The sequence below is a fragment of the Oculina patagonica genome, chromosome 3, assembly GCF_052425735.1.
Source record: "Oculina patagonica isolate OP01 chromosome 3, crgOcupat, whole genome shotgun sequence".
Lineage (NCBI taxonomy): Eukaryota > Metazoa > Cnidaria > Anthozoa > Scleractinia > Oculinidae > Oculina > Oculina patagonica.
In genome coordinates, this window is record NC_135760.1 from 5,491,825 (window position 1) to 5,502,624 (window position 10,800).

The 10,800-nt window shown below is 38.1% G+C and overlaps 2 protein-coding genes across 2 annotated transcripts; both read left to right on the top strand.

Annotated features, from left to right (window-relative positions):
• The first annotated feature begins 371 nt into the window (after window positions 1–371).
• Window positions 372–4,598, top strand: LOC144645957 (uncharacterized). Its single transcript, XM_078505468.1, has 5 exons — window positions 372–441; window positions 1,883–2,308; window positions 2,693–2,977; window positions 3,659–3,704; window positions 3,830–4,598. The coding sequence occupies exons 1-5, from the start codon at window positions 372–374 to the stop codon at window positions 4,596–4,598; spliced, it is 1,596 nt and encodes a 531-aa protein (XP_078361594.1).
• A 1,628-nt stretch (window positions 4,599–6,226) lies between these two features.
• LOC144645194 (uncharacterized) lies at window positions 6,227–10,704 on the top strand. The gene is made up of 3 exons (XM_078504686.1): window positions 6,227–7,042; window positions 9,155–9,264; window positions 10,315–10,704. The coding sequence occupies exons 1-3, from the start codon at window positions 6,395–6,397 to the stop codon at window positions 10,337–10,339; spliced, it is 783 nt and encodes a 260-aa protein (XP_078360812.1). The 5' UTR covers window positions 6,227–6,394; the 3' UTR covers window positions 10,340–10,704.
• The last annotated feature ends 96 nt before the right edge of the window (window positions 10,705–10,800 follow it).

Genomic DNA, 10,800 nt, shown 5'->3' on the forward strand with positions numbered 1-10,800 from the left:
ATTTATTAGCTCTATTGTGTTATGCCTCGTTCTATAAAGAGTGCCGACACGGTTGATTAAAGTGGCCATGCATTCTGTAGTTGCTACCGATTTATTCTTTCTACGATGTTAAAACAGTAATTACACAAATTTTAATTTGGTTAAAAAGCAAAGTACGATTGATTTGTCTTTGTTTATTTGTTAAAAAAGTATACCTTTTCCAACAAAATTAGCATACGACGCAGGCACACGAGGTATCAAAAGTAAGTGGCTGCAACCAGGCGCCAACGTATTCTCTTTGTGGGCCGGAAGCGACAAAACCGCAAACTACTGATCACTGTATGCAATGCGCATGCCACCACGCCGGCTGGTGAGTGTTGTAAATACAAAGCATGGCTCGTTGTTTCATCTTTGGGATTGCTGCTTGGACTATTTTGATTGCCGTGTTTCAAGCAAGTTCAGGTACTACCTAACCTTAACCAGCTTGATCTACTCTATTCAATGTCGACTGGTCATTCTAGAAAAAGAAGGCGTCTTGATTTTTTAGCCTGTGTACAGCCATCCTTTATATTTTACTAGACGGTTGTAAACAGGCTGTGATTTTATTAACATTTATTTCCAACAAACGCGTTGCATTTGCCCGTTGAAAATACACTTCGCGGGTCTTTTCTCAAGTCCGTCGCGAGTAAGCACATGTACTGAGCACGTGTCGGGTTCAGATTTTATAGCCTGCGTGGCCGGCGCTAATATTATAAAAGGGGAGGGGATGGCGAGCGCGATGCGCGAGGTGCGAGAAGAGAGCGCCTTCTCCGATCGCGCTTCGAGCTCTCTTCTCGCACCGCGCACATATCGCGCTCGAACTCCCCTCCTCCCTCCCCTTTAAACGCAGGCTAGACTAGGCTAGGCTCACATGTTAGGGACCATTCATTTAGATTTATGCCAGGGGGTGGGCTGTCAAGATTTATTATACCGCTAATTTAAGAAAGGTTGTTCGGGGAAAAGCACAAAAGTGCACGTGACAAGGCCGAAATGAAGTCTGGGTATTCATTTGAACTTTGCATATTGGTCCAGAGGAAATGAACAAGTTTGTATTTTTGCAGAGGAAGATTTTGTCTTTCCTCTCAAGAGGCCTTTTTCTGTAGCTCTACTTTTCCTAACGCGCGCCCTATATAGAGGTTGAACCCAGGCGCGCAAAGAGAGAGTCCAGGATAACTTGCAGGCGCATGCGCTAGTTTCTCCCCCAAAATTGGGGGAAAAACCATATTTGGCAGCACTTTTGAAAACGCGCGCGCACAGATGGCGAGTTCAACTACGCCACCGTGTACTAAAGCAGGGTCAACATAATAACTTTAAAAAAGCCAAGCTTTCCAGTTAATGTCTACTAAAAGCTATCGGCCAAAACACAACTCGCTATTCGTTTACTATTCCCAGTATTTTGTAGCTGTTTATTGTATTGGTTTTGGATGCAATTTAGCAAAGAATTTTTCTTGTATTTATTCGCGCGCTTGGTGGCGTAGTGGAATTCGTCATTTGAGCGAACATTGTTAACCTAGCGCGCGCGTCCTAAGCAAGTGATGCCACACTCCTCGCTTGTGATTGGTTCGTTCTGAGCATACGCATGCAAGTTATCCTGGACTCTCTTTTTGCGCGCCTGGGTTCAACACCTATATAGGGCGCGCGGAAGAGAGAGTTCAGGGACTAGACTAAATTTAACCAAGCGAAAATTTATACCGTAGTTACCGTTCATTATGAAAGTGAATGCTGGCGAAGGTGATAAAATAGTGGGAACTGAATTGAGGCAGGATGGGAACGTGCATGGACTGTATGACACTAAATTGGGGATGTCTGGTTTTACTTAATGTAAAATTCTATGGTCTCATTTTTTTATTTTGGTTTATTCAAGTTGAAAGTATTGACCCGGGAACAATACGGGAGTTTGTGAACGACCTCCAAGACCTATATTTAAGAGCCAAACACGCACTAGACAGTCCAGACGTATCAGCCGAACGACTAACCAGCATATGGAGAAATCTGGACGCTGCGGTGCTTTCTTCGAAGAGGATCCAGTGGCACCTAGTAACAACAAAACCGTGCTCGGAAGACATACTTGCCGCTATTTTAAATAACTTTTCCACCCTAGAAAGACTGATAGGAGCGTTAATTGATCGGTATAGCTGTCTGGTTCCTTTTCTGGTCGACGAACTACGATACCGCGCTCCTCTGACAGCGACAGGAGCCGTTGGGAGACCATCGTACATTATCAACCGAGAGCAACTGGAGATTATGCGGCGTTACGGTATATCTTGGACTGATATAGCAAAATCTCTAGGTAAGCCATGATTTGACAGACTAATGTTGTTTATTAAACGGAATCAATCATTGAAAGCTTCTATTTTTCGTTATAGTTCACCACTGAATTTTCTCCACTTCTCATTGGTTTAAATTGATCACGTGTTCATCCGCGGAGGGCACCATATTAACATATTAATATTTTTATATTCATATTTATTTTAAGAACATCAAATTTACGCAGGGCAACTATCAGCCAATAGTTACTCGACAGAAACTTTCTATTGATTTTGCCCAATAAGAGACTGTTGGCTTTTAGTTCGAAACTACTGTGAATAACCTAAAATGATCTAGCCCCGTTTTTTAATTCCATGTTTAAATCGCTACTTACTTTTTACATAATTGGTAACGGTTTACTTCTTAGGTGTTTCGCTTTCGACAATCTGGAGAAGGAGAGTACATTTCAATATGGAAAGAAGACGACATGCCGGTCGCAGAACAGTTGGTATGCAAGAACTCTTGGAAATCATAGCCGAAATTAAGGAGAGGGCAGCAGGTGCAGGAATTATAATGATCGAGGGGGAATTAGCAGCGCAATCTCTAAGAGCTTCTAGAACAGATATTGCAGAAGCCTTAATTGTCCTGGATCCAATCGGCGCCCGTTTACGATGGAGAAATATAACTCCGAGGGTGACGTACAATGTACCAGGTGGGAATTATAATATTTATGAAAAATGCTAACAACTCCAATAAAAATATAAAGACAATCTAAAAAACTTTAAACCATGCATGAATAATGTTGAAAGTTCAACTACGAAGTTCGCAGAAAGGTGGTCGTCTTTAAGCCCTATTGACTGTGTTAGGTTCAAAAGGTATAGTGGTAAAATGTACAGCCACCATCTTTTTTTCCGTACAAAACATGCAAAACATTTCCACAATTAGCACAAAAGAGCTAAATACAATGAGAATGCAAATGAATTTTACCTCCACGAGGCCAAGAAAACATCAGCTTGTTCTTAGAGAAATAGAGAGAACCTAGGAGACTTTTTCGTTTTATGAAAGTATTTTGAAAAAGTCTTTTAGAAAGTGTTTTAGATAAGAACGTCCGCCATTTTGGTTAGTTTGTATGAGTCTTGTCTGAGTCACATGACATTCTCGGCAAATAACGAACAACCTTTCGAGAAACACAACTGGCATGTCTTATGTTTTATGTTTTTTATGTAATGATGTAGAGCACATGCTCCTCACTCTAGCAGTCATGCGCACTAACATGATAGGTACGTAAAGCGTATGTAAAATAATGCGAAAGCAGCAAAAATTGCTGCTCTTACTAACAGTCTCTTTTCCGTATGTCTTATGTTGTTTAAGCATTTATGTTCGATTTCTGTAGGTCCAAACAGTCTGTGGCACATCGATGGAAACCATAAGATGATCAGGTAAAGATTAATTTCGGTGTAGGTAGTGTATTCACCAGTTTCTCATTATTTATTTTCATTCTACTCTTAAATATTTCCCACCGTTTTGGAAGCGACCGTTCTAATATTATTTGTTTGTTCTTTAGGTGGCGACTTGTCGTTCATGGGGGAATTGATGGATATTCGCGACTTGTTGTGTTCCTCAATTGCTCAGACAACAATAGATCAGCAACGGTGGCCAATCTTTTTATGAGCGCCACAGATGAATACTGTTGGCCGTCGAGAGTAAGAACAGATAAAGGGGGGGAAAACGTAGAAGTGGCCAGACTGATGATTCAGCGACGGGGTGAAGGTCGAGGAAGCATTTTGCAAGGAAGCTCTGTTCATAATCAGAGAATTGAAAGGTTATGGAGAGACATGCGAAAGATGGTTACGGAGTATTTTAGACGGCTATTTTATTTTCTTGAAACACAGAACTTACTAGATCCAAACAGTGACCTTGATCTATTTGCACTCCACTTTGTTTTTATGCCAAGAATCAACCGGAACTTGACTAAATTCAAGGCAGCATGGAACAACCACAAGTTGTCGACAGAGCACCAAAAAACACCCAACCAACTATACATTTTAGGCATGTTAAAACTGTTTGGTTCCTCGTATTGTTCTGTCACAGACTTTTTCGAAAACAACACTGTAAATGAAGAAGAATATGGCGTATCTGAACCAGAGATCGCTGATGCAGTGGACGTGGATGATATCACGGAGGTAGTAGTGCCTGAAAACCGTTTGCGTCTGTCGGATGATTGCTTGAGGGAACTTTGCGCAACGGTTGATCCATTAACTATGGATGGCAATCACGGCATTTCGCTCTATCTGGAAACGAAACGAATAATTAACAGTAGCACGATCGACTAAAACTTTCATTTAAGTAGATTAAAGGTAAAATGAACAAAAACTTCGAACTTATTTGTTTTTCGAACAAACAAAAGTAAGTACATTGCTCTGATATGACGTTGACCTTCAGTATATCATCTCCAACTTTTTAGGAAATTTAGTTTTGAAATTTTCACGAGATCGAGCGTAGTAAGTCACGTGATCGAAATATGGAAAGTATTACATAAAAAATCGTTGTATTTGCAGTTTGGTTGCACGAAAATCCTTAAAAATCTTACTTTAAAAGGTAAATAGGCATAGCTATATATGACAAATTGTCAGATTTTGAAAGCAGTGTTATTGTATTTGGACCAACTTTCGAGTAACTCTCTTTTGGATTTTGGAGCACTTTCTAAGCCACATTTTTGCATTCCAGTGAGAAGCCTTTATGGCATTTTACGAACACAATGTGGTCAGGCCTACCTGTTTTTGCGAAAAACTCTATTGACATGTGTGGTATTTCCGAACTTAAAGAATGATAACTTTAGCAGAAGTTTGTTTGAGAGTTAGTAAATAAATATTTTAAAACTCTTAACATTACGTCTTGTTTTTGATTATTACCCAAGAAAAAGGAATGCCAACCTCATGCACAAACTCAGAAATTCGAATTTGGACAAAGAAATGTATGGCCCATAAAAGGGCGGCCTGAGAGTTGGCATTCTAATCGAGTTAGCGAGAAGTATTCCATGCAAATCCTCGGTCCGCCCGGCGTACTTTACGTCTTTAGAAAAGATTGCACGACTAGTGCGCTCTCTTCCAATGAATGAATAAAGATAACAAATGATGTCAAGAGGTCACTCTTCCAACTGTCTCAGCCATAACGAGGTATTGCGAGTTATCACAACGCATCAACAACACATTATAGCATTTTGTTCGCATTAATTTTACATTAGGTATCAAAATAAAGATTCTGAACAACTTTTCATGCTTTGAAAAACTCGTGTTATTCCAAGGCTATACGAACGTTTACGACTATATTTTGAACATCAAGGAAGATTAACGAAATTTTGATGAAAATATTCGAGTAGGTTAAGAAAAAGTTAAAATGTTTTTTGGACACTTCTGTAGCAGTGAAAAAATTATAAATGTATTCTTGAAAATTCTATATTTTCGTTATCAAAGGAAGGCAACATTGTAGCTTTCTTGTAATTTTTTAAATACATTTCTAGTATCATTTAGGGATCATTTTTGGCAAAGATACTTCTCATCACCATACCACCACCTAACCCCCAAAACCAAAAGAAAAAAAACCTTACCCCCACCCCCATCGCAAAATTATAAATGGGAACCGGAATTAATTGATTTCTCCATGGGAAACGGAATACAGATATCGAAAATAGGTAAAGAATTTCGGAGGTCCGAATTAGAAAAAGGCTTTCATAAAAACCTGACCCCGGTTTTAATTACCGACCCTGGTATAAGTCAGACCCCGTTTATTAATTATCGATATCGGAATTAATTCAGACCCGAGAAAAAGAGGAATTATCGAGGTCGGGACTATTTCCGACCACGATAATTCATTTCCGACATCGACAATTGAATTATCGATATCGGTTATATCCCGATTTAATTTTGAACGGTTTTTTACGCGATATTATCACACCCCAAAGGGAGCGAAAAGGGAGCTGGACCGTGTAATTTTTGGAGGGAAATGTGTAAACAATATTGAACTGTTCGTTATTGTTTATATCTTGAATATTTCCTATTTCGAGAAAGTTCTATGGTGCAGAACTAAACTAGGAGCTCCTTCTTGTCCGCAATTCCGAATTTGGTCTGCTATGTCGTCGCCAATTGTACCATTTGGAGCAGGTCTTTTTATGGACGGTAGCGGCGTCGATGATCTGTTTCTTTGCAGAAGATATGTCGACGTTCCCAAATACTTTGATCCAAATTTACTGTTTTTCGGAGCGGGCGAAGCGCCTTTAAAACTATGCCAAAGATTGTTGGATGCTGTAGTGAATTCTCCAAATCTTCTGACTGTAAGACCGTCAATCAGTTTATTGAGTATGATACCTTCAGTTATGGAAGAATTACCGTCCACGATGAAAGGACTTCAAGTTGTCGCCTTCGGCAAGAAATACAATTGGAAACAAGACCACATCGAAGGCGTCTTTTTCGTTACGGATTACGAATCTCTGCGATTAGAAGGGCTAAAGAAGAAGAAAGATATTGCGGTCGAGGACTTTCTAGAGTGTAGAAATATCCCCAGAGACCGTTTGTATGGCGTGATCTTTCAAGAGAAAGAACCTTTATGGTTGAGTCGGATTCGCTCGGCTGAGATCTTCAACTTCAAAAAGCGGCTAGCAGATGTCTTGCATGTAAAAACAGAGAACGTTTTTTGGATACAGGCACAACAGGAGATTGGGAAACTCCTATCTGTAACTATGAGTAATATTTATCGTTGGCGAGAAGACAAAGAAAGCGAGGTGGGTAAAAATAAATTTAATACATAAGCTTTTTTAAAAAGCTTCCCTGTGTTTTGGTTACTTTGGTAATCAAATATTCACATTGCAAAGAATGTGTTCATTGACGAACGATCACTTGAATTGTTTGTTTGCGTGTTTATATTTGTGTCGTAGGTCAAATTGGTTTTCAGGTTTTATCTGTTTCCCAACCTTAATTAATTAATCTGTTTCAACCTGAAGATATCATTAAACACTTTTTTAATCACTTTAAAACAATTTGAATTTATTTATTGGGATTCCTTTTTTAATAAATTTTTAAATTAAATTTATTTTATGCCATTGTAAAAGTGTTATCTTCAGGTTAAAACAGATTATTCTGGGTTGGAAACAAATTAAGCCTGAAAACTAATTTGACCTACAAAATCAATACCTGATTAATTATAAGCTGTACTTGTTTTTATTTTTTTTTTTTTGGCAAGCTTTATAGGCAATTTCATGTAAGTTTTGGAATAAGCTGGAATAAGTGAGCACAAGTAACTTCTGTGAGTTTCTGTACCCAAGTGTTGCATGAATAAAATTAATGTATCAGCATCCATCCTGACCACTGGGAACCCAACTGCATAAAAATTGCAGGGGAATTTGCAGCAAAAACATACTTCATAGGGAGGGGCATTGCATTTCAAGTTAAGGAACAGACCATTATTTCTTTTGGGGGGGGGGGGTATGAAAAATATTGAAAATATTGTTTGCAGGGCCTAGAAAGACAAAATAAATTGTTTGCAAACACGATACAGTGTATGTGTGACAAAACATGATTGGAATTTCTCAAAAATTGTTTGCAGAGGTACATAAACTAAAAAAAAAGTTTGCAGAGGAACATTTTTCATACCCCCTCCAAGAAAATAATGGTCTGTCCCTAAAACATTCCCAGGGCATTTATCCATGGGATTTGCATGTAGCCTGCTTCTGGATGTTTTGCAATAATTCATCCCTGCCCATGGCTTAAAGGTCCAAAAAAGCTCAGTGGTCTAAGGCTCCAGGAATTTGTCTTTTAAATGATACCCCATTCAAGAAACAGGGCAATTTTTTAACAGCCTGTTTTGGCTGCTAATTATTTGAAACTGTCTTGTGTTCAAAATATTATACCTCGTTCTAGGAATCGTCTCTATAACGGATACCCTGTTTTAGATCGGGAGCTCAAAGCAAGACCCTGTTGGACAGCACACACCCAAATCTATTAGGTATTTTGGAGGAGTACCCCCCCCCCCCCGGGGTAATTTTGGTAGCTGTTTTTCCTAATATTACAGCAATCGGTAGTTGTAATTAAGCTATGTTTTGCTTGTGAAGCTGTAGATAAAAATATAAACTTAAGTTTTACCAAGACTGTCAATACCAGCAATCAAATAAGATGTCTTTTTATTCTCAGAACGGAAGTTGGTTTAGAGATTATTCCTATACACCAAGATCCGTTCAGGGAAAAAAAAAGACAAGTTAACCATGAGTCATAGTAAAATTATGGAAGATAATCAATGCTGCCAAATGTGCAACCAGAAGCAAATGGGGAGCAGGGGATGGGGTGGGTGGCATGGGGAAGGGTGTGAAGATTGGCCTTGTAGACCTTGTCTAAAATGCAGTGGAGTGAAGATCTCTTGTTCATAATTTTGGTGGGTGTTTTTTTGCACATCTTATATCATTTTAATATTAATGTCTTCTAAAAAAGCTGTCAGTAGATAATTATTGAATGATAAAATTACCAGCAACTGCAAGACTGTCAGCGCTAGCATTGAGATGTCTTGTTATTCTCTGAGGGGCATTGTTCCTGTTGTTTGTTTTACTGTTCTCTTGAAGGGTGCAGTGTATGTAGCAAACCATTTATGTGAAACCTTATGATTGTGACAACTGCTTCCTAAGCCGCCTTAGGTGCAGTTGAAAGCACCACCAATAGATGATGTACCCAAGGGAAGGAGGGGTGTGATGATGAGAGGGGTGGGGTGGGTGGGTGGCAGAGTGGAGTACTAGTGACAATAACCCTTTTCCTACTCAAAAAGAGGTTGCCTCGGGCCTAATGAAATAATTTTGGTATGTACCGGTAATTTAATGGTGCTACCTGCCCATGCCTGTCTTTGATTGAAGGAGAATGAAAAAATCGTACGTGGCAATGTACCAAAAACTAAAGAAGAAAAACAGAAAGAACTACTTGAACCTACAACAATGCTTTATGGTGAACTAGCAGAGAAGAATGGGTAGGTGTACATTTTTATGACCAACATCTTATTTCTCCTTTATATACATTGTCATGCAGACAGGTCATGAAAATATACCTTATTGTTACTTATTTTCACGGGAATTTAATTGCGCGAAAATGGAACGGATATATTTCGCGGGACTTAATTTTCGCAATTTGGCCAAAAATACGTAATTTACTAATTACATATTTTTAAAAATACAATAGAAAATGTTTAAAATAATTTTTTGCGGGTCTTTAATTTCGCTATTTTTTGAAAATCGTGAAAATCGCGAATAAGTCCCGAGAAAATAAGTAACAAAAGGGTATAAGAAAAGTTATCAAGACAACTAGCAGAATAGATCACATGTACTAAAAGATAGCATTTTCCCCTAACCTATAGAACCGAGTACAGTTTTGACTGAAAATCTATGGCCAGCATTTTGTTGTAACTTTTTGCACAACAATAAAGCTGTGTTTTTATTTTTACCTCCACCAGTTGCAATCAGCTTCAACATGTTGCACAAAGTTGAATTTGTTTTACAATAATAATGTTCATGTACTTTGCACAACATATTCATACAGTCTGGTGGTAGTAGGTGCAACGTTGCTTTGCAATAATTGGAAGAGGTAGAGTAATGTTTTAGATATTGTTCTCAAACTCAGTAATAATTCATCAAGTTAAAACAAAGAAAATCATAACCGTGAAGGAGGTTTGGATACCCGGTCTTAATAAGCATATTAGATTTTTTACAATTTACTTTTCTGTTTACTCAGTAGTTTTTGTTTTGATTGAGAAGATAGATCAAACACTTGAGACAGTGTTTCATTGGCTATACAAACACCTCGAATTTCTCTGATGTGCGTCATATTTGCAACTCTCTTCACTGTGTTTGGATATTCCGATGAAACACTGTCACTCATGTTTAATATAAATTACTTGAAGTTTGGTTTTATTACATCTCTTGTTGCCTGAGAATCCTTTTAAAAGCACATTTTGGCATTACACTGTTGTAATTTTGTTCATTAAAATTTCTTTTGATTTATAGTTTGTTTTTTTCGTTTTTAGGATTGTTCTTGCTGAAGGTGTTTGATATCATTTTTTCGGAGCATGTCATCCAATCAGCAGGCATTTACAAACAGTTACATAATTATACTGTCAGTACCACATGAATGTTGCGAATAATGTTCATTGTACCTATAGGTTTACCTTTCCTTTAGTATTTGTTATTGATATTATTGTAAATGCATGTACTAAGTCAACATTTCACAGATATAACTATTGTTGGTTTGTATATTGTCACTGAGTATTTTACAATTTACTCATTAAATATTTTGTATTAAATATTATTTTCTATTGCAGTATAGGCTTGATGCCTAGGTTTAAGGCATTTACTTATTTCATAATACACCAAGGACTCACATCAAATAAGAGAAAGATGAAATAATGTAAATCTTACCTGCTTCAATGTCATTGTTAGAGCTTTGGTCATTTCAGAAAATTCTGTCAGCTAGCAAGGTCTAGAACTGAATGATCACAGGGACAGCTGCCTGG

Excerpts from the sequence above, each read along its gene's own strand:
- LOC144645957 (XM_078505468.1), top strand. The coding sequence starts at position 372 with ATGGCTCGTTGTTTCATCTTTGGGATTGCTGCTTGGACTATTTTGATT. Across the intron at positions 2,978-3,658 it reads GGTGACGTACAATGTACCAG|GTCCAAACAGTCTGTGGCAC; the intron begins GTGGGAATTATA and ends CGATTTCTGTAG. Across the intron at positions 3,705-3,829 it reads GGAAACCATAAGATGATCAG|GTGGCGACTTGTCGTTCATG; the intron begins GTAAAGATTAAT and ends TTTGTTCTTTAG.
- LOC144645194 (XM_078504686.1), top strand. The coding sequence starts at position 6,395 with ATGTCGTCGCCAATTGTACCATTTGGAGCAGGTCTTTTTATGGACGGT. Across the intron at positions 7,043-9,154 it reads GAGAAGACAAAGAAAGCGAG|GAGAATGAAAAAATCGTACG; the intron begins GTGGGTAAAAAT and ends CTTTGATTGAAG. Across the intron at positions 9,265-10,314 it reads GAACTAGCAGAGAAGAATGG|GATTGTTCTTGCTGAAGGTG; the intron begins GTAGGTGTACAT and ends TTTCGTTTTTAG.